This window comes from Xiphophorus couchianus, chromosome 24 (assembly GCF_001444195.1).
Source record: "Xiphophorus couchianus chromosome 24, X_couchianus-1.0, whole genome shotgun sequence".
NCBI lineage: Eukaryota > Metazoa > Chordata > Actinopteri > Cyprinodontiformes > Poeciliidae > Xiphophorus > Xiphophorus couchianus.
In genome coordinates, this window is record NC_040251.1 from 8,796,148 (window position 1) to 8,810,395 (window position 14,248).

The 14,248-nt window shown below is 34.3% G+C and overlaps 2 protein-coding genes and 1 long non-coding RNA gene across 5 annotated transcripts in view; 2 read left to right on the forward strand and 1 right to left on the reverse strand.

The window, feature by feature from the left end:
- Positions 1–1,675: 1,675 nt before the first annotated feature.
- The window catches only part of LOC114140394 (uncharacterized), a 37,038-nt gene continuing 24,465 nt past the window's right edge, over positions 1,676–14,248 (forward strand). The window contains exons 1-7 of the mRNA XM_028010214.1: positions 1,676–1,757; positions 2,052–2,261; positions 3,077–3,191; positions 4,033–4,092; positions 4,400–4,549; positions 5,561–5,728; positions 5,829–5,930. Coding sequence (XP_027866015.1) covers positions 3,095–3,191; positions 4,033–4,092; positions 4,400–4,549; positions 5,561–5,728; positions 5,829–5,930 — 577 coding nt within the window. The 5' untranslated portion in view covers positions 1,676–1,757; positions 2,052–2,261; positions 3,077–3,094. The remainder of the gene's footprint in view (positions 1,758–2,051; positions 2,262–3,076; positions 3,192–4,032; positions 4,093–4,399; positions 4,550–5,560; positions 5,729–5,828; positions 5,931–14,248) is intronic.
- The window catches only part of LOC114140391 (uncharacterized), a 46,788-nt gene continuing 39,668 nt past the window's right edge, over positions 7,129–14,248 (forward strand). Inside the window, exons 1-3 of one of the 3 annotated variants that reach the window (XM_028010207.1) lie at positions 7,129–7,632; positions 8,498–8,830; positions 9,201–10,553. The gene's annotated coding sequence lies outside the window, so the exon portion shown is untranslated. The remainder of the gene's footprint in view (positions 7,633–8,497; positions 8,831–9,200; positions 10,554–14,248) is intronic. The other 2 variants (XM_028010206.1, XM_028010208.1) reach the window with 2 other exon arrangements.
- LOC114140400 (uncharacterized) lies at positions 10,659–11,604 on the reverse strand. The gene is made up of 2 exons (XR_003594567.1): positions 10,963–11,604; positions 10,659–10,808 (listed from the first exon to the last, which is right to left on the reverse strand). It is a non-coding gene; the product is annotated as an uncharacterized LOC114140400 (long non-coding RNA).

Consider the following 14,248-nt stretch of genomic DNA (forward strand, 5'->3'; position numbering starts at 1 on the left):
AACATTTATAGAGCAGTAACAGAAATAAAATACCTATTAATTCCTTATTAACACAACAAAACTATTATTTCTTATCTCCAATCAGCTTCTCCAACAGCAACAGCATCAACAGGGAGTCTGAGTTTCTCTTCTCCTCCTCCTTTCTCCTCGGAAACCACCAAACACTCCAACACATCAGCGCCACCTTCAGGTACGATACCTGTTCATGTCTGCAGCTTCACAGAGACGATGAGACTGTTAAACTCTGAATGTCCCTGCAGGGGTTCTGCTTTCTGTCGGTGTGGCTCTAACAAAAATGATCATCGTTTTGGCTGCAGCTCTTCTGGTTTTCTTCAAATACAGAAAAAACAAGCAGCATGAAGGTGAGTTTCAAGATGGCTGGTCATGTTTTACATCACTTTAGGAGAAAATGCTTTCACTTCACTAACTATAAACAGCAGCTGTCCTTTCATTCAAAACTTTGTTAAATATATTGAATAATGCCACGGGGGACTTATATTTGATTGCCATATTCCTGAAAATGTTCAGGTCAGATTATTGTGATTTTGTCTCTTTGTGCTTTATGGTGTGTATTTTAATTTTTTATTTTACAGTTTGTAAAACCACCTTTTGTTGAAAATCCAGCTCTTAGTGTTTTTTGGTGGACATCTTTACCAATCAGAGGCGGATATTTAAGCACATTTTCCTTTGCAGAACAGCTTGAATGCAGTCAGAACTTAAAAAAATCTCAGAAACTTAAACTTAGACTAAGATTTTCAGTGACTTGTGAGTCTGAATTTACTTTGATCTAAACCAAACCTTTGTGGCTCTGGCTGCATGTTTAAAATAACTGTCCTGCTGGAAGATGAAGATGAATGAAGGGAGATTTTTTTATCCTTTTTAATCCTCCATTTAATCATCTGTATCTCATAATTGATCATTCTCTTTGAGATATTTAAAGGAGATAATGCAAAATTCACATTTTCCACATTTTTACACTTCTATTTTGCTCTCCACTTCTTCTAAGAACCAACCAAGCGCTTAAAAAACAATCCATTTGTGTTTTGGTGTCTGAAAAATTTGCCATTTCAAACCTTCGATAGTTCAGTCAGTTTCGAAGGACGTCACGGCGTTACCTAGCAACTCAAGCTCAGCTAAAGTACCTTTGGTCAGCTGGTTTTATCTCTGTGTTTGCTGTACAATGGCTGCTGGAAAACACAAATGTTGACTTACCATGCAGAAACCGCTTGCTGCAGTCTCGTTGATTGTGCAAGAGGCTTCGCTTCTGCTTTTCAAAGATGTATGGTTGTATAATTAGACATCTATTTTCAGCCATTTTCATGTGTGAGTGTGAATGTTAAGCTGGCGGGGCATAGCCAGCAGCAAGTTATTTAGATTTAAAGTGACAAGAGACCCTAAAACAGCTAAAGATAGGCAGAACTGAGCTGACTAAAATCTCAAAATCTAAGGATAACTTGTAATAAACATGTTTTGTAGCCCATAGTCCAATCCTAACCTGCTCAATTAATCATGATGAGTCGTCTTATCTTGTGTGCAGCAGGTTCTGCAGAGATTTCGGTAGGAAGAGAGTATGCTACCATCAAAAAGATGAGTATCAGTCAGTGTAAACCACCTTCTTTCCTTCATTCGTTATTTGTGAAATCATCTGATTGAAACATGACAAACTTCTCCTGCAGCTCAACAGAGTAAAGAAGAAGATCAGAGATGAGGACGAAGAAAACTGGTCACCTGGTCAGACAACTCAAACCCAGAACACAGTAAGTAAACTCTGAGATATCAGAAATACTATTTCCAGATTCATTGGTAAAAGTTATTTTTCCATGAAAATATAGGAATACATTTAAAGTTGTAAGTAATGTTTACTTACTTTGAAAATTGAATTTCACTCAACATTTTTATGCTTTTATCATATTAAATCCGTTATTTATCTTACGACCCCCAAGTTATTCAACACATACAGGAAAAAATCTGAGAATTTAATCATGTTGCATAATTATAAATTCCCAAATAAAAAGTCTGAGGGTGTTATTTATATTTATTTCATCCTCTAGGTTGAAAGAGTCACCCTAGATAATGCTGATGTGCATTTTTCTAAACGTACAACCATCTTGCGCAGCAGCGCCCCCTGTGGTAACCATGGAGACGACGTCATTTACGCAGAACCGCCGACACATGAGAAACCTGGCAACGTTTAGTCACATTATAGCACAAAATAAACAACAATTTAGTTTCATGTGACTGATGGCGCTTCAAAGCAAAAGGTGAAATAAATCTAATTATTTTTTATGTTAAACTTTATCTTTACGTACTTTAAATCATTGAATTCATCATTTGAATAATATATAGCAGGTTTGTACAGAGAAGAATTTTTATTTAAATTTAAAACCTAAACCTAAAGGTTATGAAACTTTATCCAGTTATTTTTGCTAAATGTCAAAATACCTGTAGAATAATTGAGAAGTGATTTTTCCAGCTTATATGTTTTTGATATCTTGTTTTTATCGTCACAAATGCGCAATGTTATCATCCTGTTTTTTTTTATATTGCTTTAATATGTTTTATCAAAGCTTTAAAATGATTTAATCTATGTTTTATTTGTATTCTTTCATGTGGATTTCTACATGGGAAAGATTTGTAAATACTTTAAACCAACACAATTAATAAACAGTACTCTTTGAATTATAAATTTTTTGCATGATCACTTATGTGTATTACCAAAAGATCTCCTTTATTTTACATCAAAGAACTTGTTAGGTTTAATAAATTTTAATTTTGGCTGCTTTAATCGTTGCAGCTTGTTTTCTCTCAGGTCTTCATTAAGTTTAATCAAAGCTCAAAATGCCATAAATATTCAGGATGTATTTCATCAAAGGCAAAAAGGAATAGTTTAGCTTTTTGGAGTGGGACTGAAAAATATTTATGAAATGTATGGAAGACGATTAGGGCCAATAATAAAAAACTGAATTCTGACTTTAATTTCATCTGCTGAGGAAATATTTTCAGTTTATTCCTGAACTAAACTCTCTGAAACAGTCAGAGCTCAAAGAACATTTAGTTTCATGTTTTCACAAAAAAGGAGGATTGCAACATATTGATGCAGAAGTTCCTGGTTTATCAGAGAAGCAGAATTAGAAACTATCAGCAGCTCAGGATGAAGGTCTGTCTCCCTCTGATCTGCCTCTTCCTCCTCAGTAAGTACATTATTTTATTTATATCAATATGAAGTGGTCTCTGTTTCAAATGACCTTTATTGTGTCTCTTCCTCTTGGTCTTTGTGGTAAAATGCAGTTTCAAATGTGAATACATTTAGCTCCTGGTTTATTTCAAACCTTTTAAAAATTATAATCATAAATATGTTTGAAAGCTCATCAAGGACGTCCAGCATTAAACATATAGTAGTTTTAGTTTTCAGTAAAAACAAAATGTATCGAATTATTTGGGTTTTGCTTGTCTTCTGTTTTTTGAGGTCTGATTATTTTACAGCTGTCGAAGAAAAAAACAAAATGGCTCTTTGCCTCTTGAAACAAAGATCAGAGCAGCAACGAACCACAGATAGCAGAAAAACACAAAACATGTTACAGATAAGATATCATCAGCTGAAGAGTTTAGTAAACTAGAAAACTAGAACAAGTTACACTTTTTTTTAGGTAATTGCAAACCTTCTCATATCAACCAAACAGGTATTTTGTAAATTCATTAAAATTACTCTGAGGAATTCAGAGTAAAGGAAACATGTAAAGCGACAGCGGAAACCTAATTTCACACATAAAGATGCAATAAGCAGAAGGAGGCCATGCAGGAAGCTAAGAAACATTTACATATAAGAACCTTAAGTTACTATTCCTAGTTAACATAACATAGAGTTAACATGAACTGAGGGAAGCAAAATAAAACAATTAAATTAATCTTTTACATAAACTTTCTAATGTCTTACCAGCTGAATAAACACATGAGATCCTCTGCTTAATTTTTAGGCCATATGATTTTATTCTGCCTGGTCTTACAGTAACTACTGACTGTTTACCTCTGCAGGGCTGCAGGATGGAAACGCTGTGAGGAGGACAACTGGAGTAGAAGGAGGAAACATCACAGGTAAATGTCCATTTCCCGTCTCTGGAGTCAGGAAGTTTGTTTGTAGAGAAAACTGTGAAGGGAAAAATATTCAAAGACCTGAGAAAGTCGGTCTCAGGCGTCGCTTGGACAGAGCTTATAGTGGAACCAGATATGAGAATTTTGAACTGGTTGTGAATGGAGGTGAGTTTTCCACAGAAAGTTCAGAAAATGTTCCTTCTTGTCTCTGAAAATTATTTTCTGCTCTCTGAAAACGTTTCCAGCTCAAAATAACCTTCAGCAGGATCCTGGGTTCAAATAATTTCTGATTCTGTTTAACTTTTCACAGCTTCAGAGACTCCAAAGCCATTCTGGTTTCTGCATAGTTTTACATCATCATGGTTTATCCCACCAACCTTGAAAACAACTCCTTCAGTCCAGACTTCCTCACCTCCTTCCTCTGAAACCACCTTCTCTGAGACGCCAGCTGCAGCTTCTGGTCTGTAATCCTTGTATGAGCAGATTAATTTGATCATGCATACAACACCAACAATGACAATAACAAAAGAAAAACATCAAGGTTGATTTGGAAGATTGCATAATTTGGAAACGGAAAACTCGAGTTGTGCAAAAGAAACATAATTCCTCCAAGATTCAGAACGAACGACGGTCAGAGAATTACCAGTCTGCTATGGAATGATGAAAAAATGCTTTTTTTATTTCTCAAAGCCAGAAATCTTGTGTGTTTAATACATTTTAATATGAACAGAAAATTTCACCAAATCTAATTTTTCTTCTACAGGTACACGTCTTGAATTTGAGCGTCACATTTTGCATTCTAGAGCAATGAATGAAAGATTGTACTGAAAAAAATCCACTTTCTTCTTAAAACAAAGAAGGAAAGAAATACAGAAAAGGTTTAAAGTCACTGAGTAAAAAGCAAATAATAATTGTGATTATTGATCTCAGGCTTTTAAAGTGAGAATTTGTTTTTTTAGTGGCCCTAATCTTTTTATGTAGAGAAAAATCTAAATCAATTTTATCATTATGAATATTTTTTTTATTATTTCTCATTTATATAGACATTTAGTCAGTGCTGCAGTTATGTAGAAAATTTACTCTACAACAGAGATAAAACTGGAGTTCACTGTTTGAAGAACAAAGTCACTAATATCAGCCAAACTGAATAAATATAATGGAGAAATGAAAAGTTTTCAACTTAATATCAGAGAAAATGTTTATTCTCCAGTGATCAGTTATGAGTGTCAAACGTTTCCTAAGTCAGAACGTATTCAGAGACAGAACATGTTCATGATAAATAAGTTAAAAACTTATTTAGCACTTAGACTTTAATATGTGCATTAAAAACATGTTGAATTGCTAAAATAAAATAAAAAAAGCCTAATTCAGAACATTTACCTTTTTTGTGATAAAACCAAGCAGTTATTGGTTTTATCAAGGTCTGCAGCTTTATTTGGTTCTGATTCATAACAAGTGTTTAATTTCTCAGCTTCAACCACTTCAGAACCAAACTGGATCCTCCAAACTTTTCCATCAACATTGGTGACGTCACCTTCTGTAACAACAGCAGCAACATTAACTCAAAGGTTGAGTTCTTCCTCTTCCTCCTCTTCATCTGAAATCACCCAACAGACCAGAACATCACCTGAACCCAAAAGTAAAGTTGTTTTTTTTTTTTTACCTTGTTTTATCTCAGAAGAGCCACATTTTCCACTTTATCCTGATCAAACCAAAAATGTTCTTTAACGCCCCTGCAGGTCTGCAGCTGTATCTGGTTCTGTCTCTGATCGTCAAGATCATCTTGATATTGTTGCCTTTGGTGAATTTCTGCAGGAAAAGGAGAGCCATGAAAAGCAAAGGTGAGGATGCAGAAAACACCAACCAACACTACACAGTACAGGCAGCAACTGACTGACATTCTTCCAGGTTGAAGTCCTTAAACAATGCAAAAAAAAGCACAGATTCATATCTGGCATGGTGCATAAAATACTTATACTTGTGTTGTAAATTCTATTAAATCCTTTTTCAATACATTTCAAAAATATAGATTTTTTTCCTCAAAAATAGTCTTATTCAATCTGACTTCAGTTTTCCAAATTTGTCAGATTTTTATTTTCATAGAAACTGTAAAAAACTATTGTTTTTGTGCTACTAATAAATACGGCACAGTGTGCATCGCCTTTCCAAGTCCCTATTCCTCCTGGTTATCACAGAAAGGTTCCTACCCTCTTTCTTCTTTGACCAAAGGGAGAAACATGCCGTTTCACTAGAAGCAAACTAACGCTGACAAAAGACAGAAATTATGTAGCGCAGTTCAAACTTCATGCTGAACAAGTTTTCTAGGACTTTCTTCTAGTTTATTTTAATCTCTGTAAACCAGGAGTTTCATCTCTGGCCTGAATGTTTTTCAGATCCTGCTGTGGAAACAGAGTATGATGTCGTCTCTCAGGTGAGTCTCGATAAAACACCTGAGTTTCTTCAGTGTTTTTAAAACTGTCTTAGTGATAAAACTTTTCTTCATGCAGATCAATGCAGACAGGGAGAAAATCAGAGGAAACAATATGGAAGAAATCATCTGCTGAGGAAACATCTTCAGTTTGTTCCTGAACTGAATGAACAAACAGCCCAAAGATGAGGAACCTTCAGTCTCAGGTTTTCACAAGAAAAAAACATAGAGGACAATTTTCTAGATTATAGAGGAGATAAATTATGAAACAGGTTTTCAGACTCAGATTAAAAAATAGTTCTTCTACTGAATGTTACAGAAGATGTTTGAAATATGATCTAATCGTTGGATTATAAATGTATTATTGTTTGTTTTCTCATTGTTTGATTGGAGGCTTCATATTAGCGCCCAGCTTTCTGCCTTTCTCCCTGCAATGTGCTAAAAATATATTTTTAATTTACTTTGTTTATTTATGTGTAACATATTCAAATATCATGACATATATTTAGACCATTATTGGTTTGAACAGGAGGTAGGCAGAAGTATAAACTTAAGTTTATTCTGCCCTCTTACTTTTATGTATCTTATTTTTCACACATATTTTTATTTTAAAGAAAAGAAATACAAGTATAAAATAGAATAAGGAAACAATAACAAACAATAGAACAATTTCTTTCACAACAAGGAGATAACATACCGATTTTCCATTATTCTTTATGCGTTAAACTTTTAAAAAACGTTTTTGACTTTTGAAACTCTGAAATTTCCAAGCTCTTTCTAGAACACTTTTGAGCAAAATGTCAAAATTTCTGAATTTTCTGCAGCATTTCCACTTTTCAAATTCTGAAACTTTGAGTTTTTTTTCTAGAATGTTTTTGAGATTTTTCTACCTAAAATGATCCTAATACGCCTTCATAGGAACAGTTAATCTGTTTTTTTTTCACAACTAAAATAGTCAAAGAATTATGATTCAGCAGTAAACGTATTAGTGCCCTCTGGTGTTCAGAGGAGGAAGTTCCTGGTTTATCAGTGAAGCAGGAAGAGAAGCAGAGTTAGAAACCATCAGCAGCTCAGGATGAAGGTTCGTCTCACTCTGATCTGCCTCTTCTTCCTCAGTGAGTACATTATTTTATGTCATTTTATTTCATTCAGCTTCTATGTAGACACATAAAACAAGATTTAGTGGCGCTGGTGGCCTTTATTAAACAGTGAATTGACAAGAAACAGGATAAAGAAGTAGGGAGAAGTCATTTAGCAAATGACCGCAGATCGAACCAACCGTGTCTTGGATTATAGACAGAGGATGCAGGATATCAACCCTACATCCCTTCAGTTCCCTGGTATATAAAAGATTAATTCTACCTTGTTGAACTATGTGGAGCCAACAGTTTTAGTTGTTTTATCTATTGCATCCCTTTTTATTTCTTCGGTAAACCAATTTTTAATAGAACTCTGTTTGACTTGTCCTCCATTTGATCTGTTACTTCCTGTTCATTTTGTGCTGAAATTTGCTGATGTTGTAAACTTCTGGATGTAAAATCTGTTTGTTTTCATGCAATAACAGAAAACTTGACAGGGGGCATTTGTATGTAGAAATAAAATAAAATAATTCACATGCTCAGAGTCGGTTGCTTTCCAGAAATGTAGGCTTTGTAAAACTCAGACTATTAGATAAACAGAGGAAGCGGCTGTGAAACTGGAGAGGAACATCAAGTTCCTCTCAGACACTCAAGTCATCTTTGAAGAGACAAACCCTCAACAGATGCGTCAGAGTTTTTCTTCAAAACTTTACTTTGCAAACTTCCTCAATTAATATTTTCAGCTGTTTAAGGAAACTAGAAGATTATTAATCCTGTTTAGTGAGTTTAGTTGAGACACTTCCGTAAGTTGAGATTTATTCTAATGCATCCAGTTAAATTCATAACTATGTTTCCTCTGATGTCCTTTAACAATGACAGTAACTACATTTTTTCTCCTCAGCAGCTCTGCAGGATGGAGAAACTCTGAGAACCTACACAGAAAATGAAGGAGGAAGCATCACAGTTAGATGTGAATTTGGTTACTCTGGAGTGAAAAGGTTCCTTTGTAAGAAAACTTGTGAAGGAAAAAATATTCTCATTGTAACAACTGAAGAAACAGATCAGAGAGGCAGATTCAGCATCAGATATGAAAAAAGAAATATTTTTTCATCTGATTTTCTGTATGTGAGCATCACTGATCTGAAACCGTCAGACTCAGGACGGTACCGGTGTTGCTCTGATGAAACCTTAGATGGAACTCTATACGATGATTTTTATCTTGTTGTGATTGAAGGTGAGTTTTCTGGTTTTATCATTTAGCTCAGATTTTCAACAGATCAACTTAAAATGACCAACATGTTTGAACTGAAGACACACATTGATCATAAAATGAGAGGAAAGTAAATTTATCCTCATGATTCTGTTTCACACTAAAATCCTCAGAACCAAAATGGACTCTGCACTGCAAAACCATAAAAGTACTTTTACCCAGTTTCTAGTCAAATTATTGTAGCACACTTGAAATAAGACAAAAGTGACTTATTGGTAATCTTATTTCAAGGTTACTAAAATATCTGCACTAAAAACTAAACTACAAATACTTGATAAGATTTTGTGTTTTTGCAGAGTGGGACCTTTAATAAGATCAACTTTTTCTTCATCAGCTTCTACCACAACCGCAACAACAACATCAAGAAGAACGACAGCAGCAACAGCAACAGCAGCAACAGCAGCAGCAACAGCAACAGCAGCAACTCAGAGTCAGAGTTTCTCTCTTTCTCCATCTGAATCCGTCAAACTCTCTGAGAAACCAGTTGCAGCTTCTGGTTCACCATCTGTTCATGTTGATGAGATGATTTGGGTCTGTTAAAGTTCATCAGCGACATTCAGAGCTGTTAAAGGAAAAACCTCTTAGTAATAAATTTCAAAACTCTCACGATTAAATAAATAAATACAAAAACAAAAGGGGGTAAACCAACATCTGATTCGTTTAAAAAGTTTTGTTCTTGGGTTCATTTTAGTTTATTGAAGGACAAAGAGAATATCAGAACTCCCACAGATGGTGGTTTACTGACTCAATGGATGAAAACCCACAAAGACCTTAACTCTCAGTATGCAAGTTAAAAAAAGGGAAAATGTTTTCACATTTGTTGAAATTGTCACAGTGTAATACAAGACAGTTAATTTATGAAAAGATCAATTTCCTCCACCTCCTCTCTGAGCTACTATTGCTGTCTGAAGAAATGCAACCAATCAGAGCCAGGAGGCGGGTCTTAGCGCTGTCAATCAATGCTAATGGCAGAGAACCAACTTATTGTTACATGAAAATCATCTTTCTACCATCGTCATCGGTGGCTATGCTAGTTTTAGCATTTATGGCAAAAAGCTGATTTAGTTGGACAGAGACACATCCAGGACGAGGCTGTGATAGTTATTTACTTTACTGTAGTTTAGTTTCATTTTTGTGACTTTTTTTCTAATTCAGTTAGTTTTAAGTAGTTTTTTAGTGTGTTTGCTCGTTTATTAGTTATTATTGATTAAAATTGATTAAATATTGCTTAGTTCCAGTTTAGTTTTTATTAGTTATAGTAATAGTTCTAAGTTTTTGAATTCTGGACCTAAAGATTAACTAAAGCATTGTATTGTGATTGTTCATACATCGATTGGGTAATGAATATTTAACAGAGGATACAATTTAAAAGTTTTGCTGTCGTCGTTTGTAGGTTTCCTCTTTGGTTCTTTATGCTGCAAACTGTAGACATCCAATATGTTATATTAATACAGAGAAATGTGTAGAAATGCTGACATTTAAATGTTACTTGAAAGATAAATGTCATCAGCTGTTGGATCAGATGCACCACATTTACCACTTTTCCTGATCAAACCAAACTGTTTTCTCTTCAACGCCCCTGCAGATCTGCAGCTTTATGTGGTTTTGTCTTTGGTCGTCAAGATCATCTTGTTATCAACACCTTTGGTTATTTTCTGCAGAAAGAGGAGAACCATGAAAAGCAAAGGTGAGAAAAACAGAAAGTTGTCCTTTATGGAAAACTACATCTATGTGTAGCGTAGTTGATTCTGCGTTGTGTCTTGTAGAAGAGTGACCACAGCCAGACCACAGCTGATTGGAAAGCACTTTTAATGATCCTGCATTCAAATGGCAGAAAATAGTACTCAAGAACAGGCTTTTCTTTTCACAGTGTTCCACAGCGCCTTCTCCCACGGGATCCGAACAGAAAGAGCGTGTGACTTGTGTAAAGTAGCACATTTACCTTGCAAAATAAAAACAATTGCAACACTAATTAATAACTAAGCCCAAACATGGACATAATAATCTTAAGCAGTGCATGAATAAGAAAAGAAATGATTAAACAGAATAATTAAACCAAATAATCCCACCAAAAATAATAATGAAACATCACATACCTGCATTCAAATGGCAGAAAATAGTACTCAAGAACAGGCTTTTCTTTTCACAGTGTTCCACAGCGCCTGTTTAATCATGAACAATACTATTTTCAGCACATGGATGAAGCAATGTTTCATGTATCAGAAGAGCAGCTAGATAACTGCTAACTGCAGGTTAAGTGCTTCAACACCCATTGTTTTACAAAACCAGTAATAAAACTAACACTTATTACCCTTAAAATACACTTATTAAACACAAAAAGCAAAACTTCATACCTTCTCCCACGGAATCCGAACAGAAAGAGCGCGACGGAAAGCGTGGGAAAACCTTTCACAGATTATAATGGTATGACCCGATAACTTTTCTTTTTTTAATTTTCGAACTGATACTTTAAACAACAATCTATGAACTCAATATGTTAAACATTAAAGGTAATAATTCACAGTTTTATTCACAACATATTAAATTTGGATAAAGATAATAATTTTGGGACAGGAAGTTACCCACTGTTTTGAAATGGATTGGTCGTCTTTTCAAAATAAAAGCTGTCGGTGCTCATATAATTTCCTACCGGAATAGCTTCTCACTTTACAATCTAGTGTAATAACATCACACTGCTACATTTGCTAAAGCTCTCCTACACCATGGAGGGTTCTTCCTCATTTTCTTCTTCAGAGTTTTATTAGTCTAGAACAAGTGTCTGTAAAAATAAAGATTCAGGAACAAATGTACAGAAATGAGAAAGTTATTTAAAAACATTAAAATATGTTCCTCATTTAGCTGCATCATTTCTAGAGAATGTCCCCAACATGCTCTGATCATCAACCAGCTGTGGTTTTCTAGGACTTTACATTTAAAGTCTCTTAATCTCTGATCTAAATGTTTTTCAGATTCTGCTGTGGAAACAGAGAATGATGGCGTCAACCACGAGTGTCTGAATATTTATGAAACACCACCAGAGTTTCTTTAGTGTTTTAAAAATCGCCTCAGTGAAACAACTCAGAGAAGAAACCAGAGAGGACGACAAACAGATTAAATCTAATCAATTATCTTCAGTTTCAACTTAAACTAAAATATTATTTATATGTTTTCATACTGAAATAATTCAATCTGTATCAGAATTTACAAATCAAATGTTCATTTCTGCTTTCATGAGTTTACATTTGTCATTTTTAGACATCCCATCCCTAATTTAAGATAATTTATAACATTATAGCTGCTTACCAAGTAGAAACATTGAGAACTTTCAGGTTATTTTATACTTTTATCTTTAAATCTGTTTGTATGGAGTGATTTTCTGCTTTTTGTAAATAAATGCAATTTTTTTTACACCAATAAATCCTTCGTACCATCTGAGGTTTCTCAGTTATTTTAATCTAATCATGGGTCATAATCTATCATATCTAATCAGACTCAGTTGGTTCAGTTATTAGTTATGATCAATATGATCAGCAAGTGCAATAAAATATATTCTAGCAATGTGGCTAACAGCAAGCAAGAAGGTTCTGAGTTTGAATGCAAATGTTAAAGAAGATGAACTTTAAAAAAAATACAATTTCAGTGAAAGTTATTCAAGCCTCAACATTATGGGGTATTGAAAGCAGCTGAGTAACTTTTAACATCAAAAATCCTTTAAAATGTACAATTTATTTAGCGCCCACAATATCTGCCAGAATATCAGGTAAATGTGATGCTTTAAACAAAAAAGAAACAGAAAAGATCAATAATAAATGTGGGCTCACACCTTCTGTAACAGACAATAAAAGTGGCAAAACAGTATTTAAGTAATTTTACAACCAGTGTGAATTAATTTGCATGTTTTTCTGGCTACATGTCAGTTGCACTTTTATACAACAATGCAAACAGTATTTTTTCATAAGTATATAAAAATGAAATTTTTTTGTTGCACAGTTCTTAAGACATTTGAGTAACTGGTTTAAGTTTGTGCTGAAACACTTTATTTGCTTAGAAGGAAATAATAGAAATACTGTAGTTTAGGGCGAAAAAGTCGCTGGAAGAACAAACTGCTGAAGGTGTGAAGTGACGTAAATGCCCTAAAAACAACGTTTGCTTCAAATACAAACGGTGTGATCCTATTTCATCATGGTTGTAAAAGTCATTGTACAACAAGAAAGTTGACTAATGGAGCATAATTTGAATTTAAACGGCTCAGAAATTTTAACGCAGAAATAAAATAAAGTGGAGAGAGTGCCCTCTGGTGTTCAGAGGAGGAACTGCATCCAGCAGAGACGCTCCGGGTTTATCAGTGCAGCAGGATCAGAGTCTCTTCCTGTCGGTTTCTGAGGTAAGACACGCTGATGATCAGTTTAAAACATGAATAAAATCAGCTGCTAGCTTATTTTAAACCTTTTAAATTGACAACCATAAATGTGTTTGCAAGCTAATCAAGGACCTCCAGCATTATACTTATAGTAACTTTAGTTTTAGTTCCTTTTAAAAGTTTAAATAAAATGTATTGCATTTTTTGGGTTTGTGCTTATCTTTTTTTTTTTCACCACAAAACTTAAAAGTAACAAAAAAATCTGTTATCAATGTTTACACTTAGATTTTTTGGTTAACAAAAACAGTTTATTGCTTTGGAGAACTTATGGTTTTTGTTTAAGACAAAGATCAGAGCAGCAGTGAACCACAACAGACGGCAGCAACATGCAAACCGTCGTTACGGATGAGAAGATATATTCTGGTGAAGAGCTCAGAATTTAACAAAGTAGAGAAGCATCCAAGTTTTATTAGTTAGATACAAACTTTTTCATATAAACCAAAAGGTTGTTGATCCAAAGAAATTAAATTGCTCTTACTTATTGTAAGATAAAAATAAGAAACATATGACGCAACATCAAAAACCTCATTTCACACATAAAGATGCAATCAGCAGAGGAAGGCCGTGCAGGAAGCTAAGAAGAAACATTTGTATTTAAACACCTCAAGTTATTTTTAGTTTAAATTCATAGTGTGGCGTTAAACTGTTGAAATGAGGAAAGAGTGAAAAAAATGCCACCAATTGAATAAACACATCATGTCCTCAGTTTAACTTTTAGATGATATTATTTCATTCTGCCTGGTCTTACAGTAACTTTATCTTTGCAGGGCTGCAGGATGGAAACGCTGCGAGGGAAACTGGAGTATTAGAAACATCACAGTTAAACGTCCATTTTTCTGACTTATTTACAATTATATGTGAAGCATAATAATTATTATTATTATATTTCAACATTTTAAAAGAAGCCCAATCATCAAAAAGGTGCAGAAATTTAGATATTGTTTCAGAAAACTTACCAACAT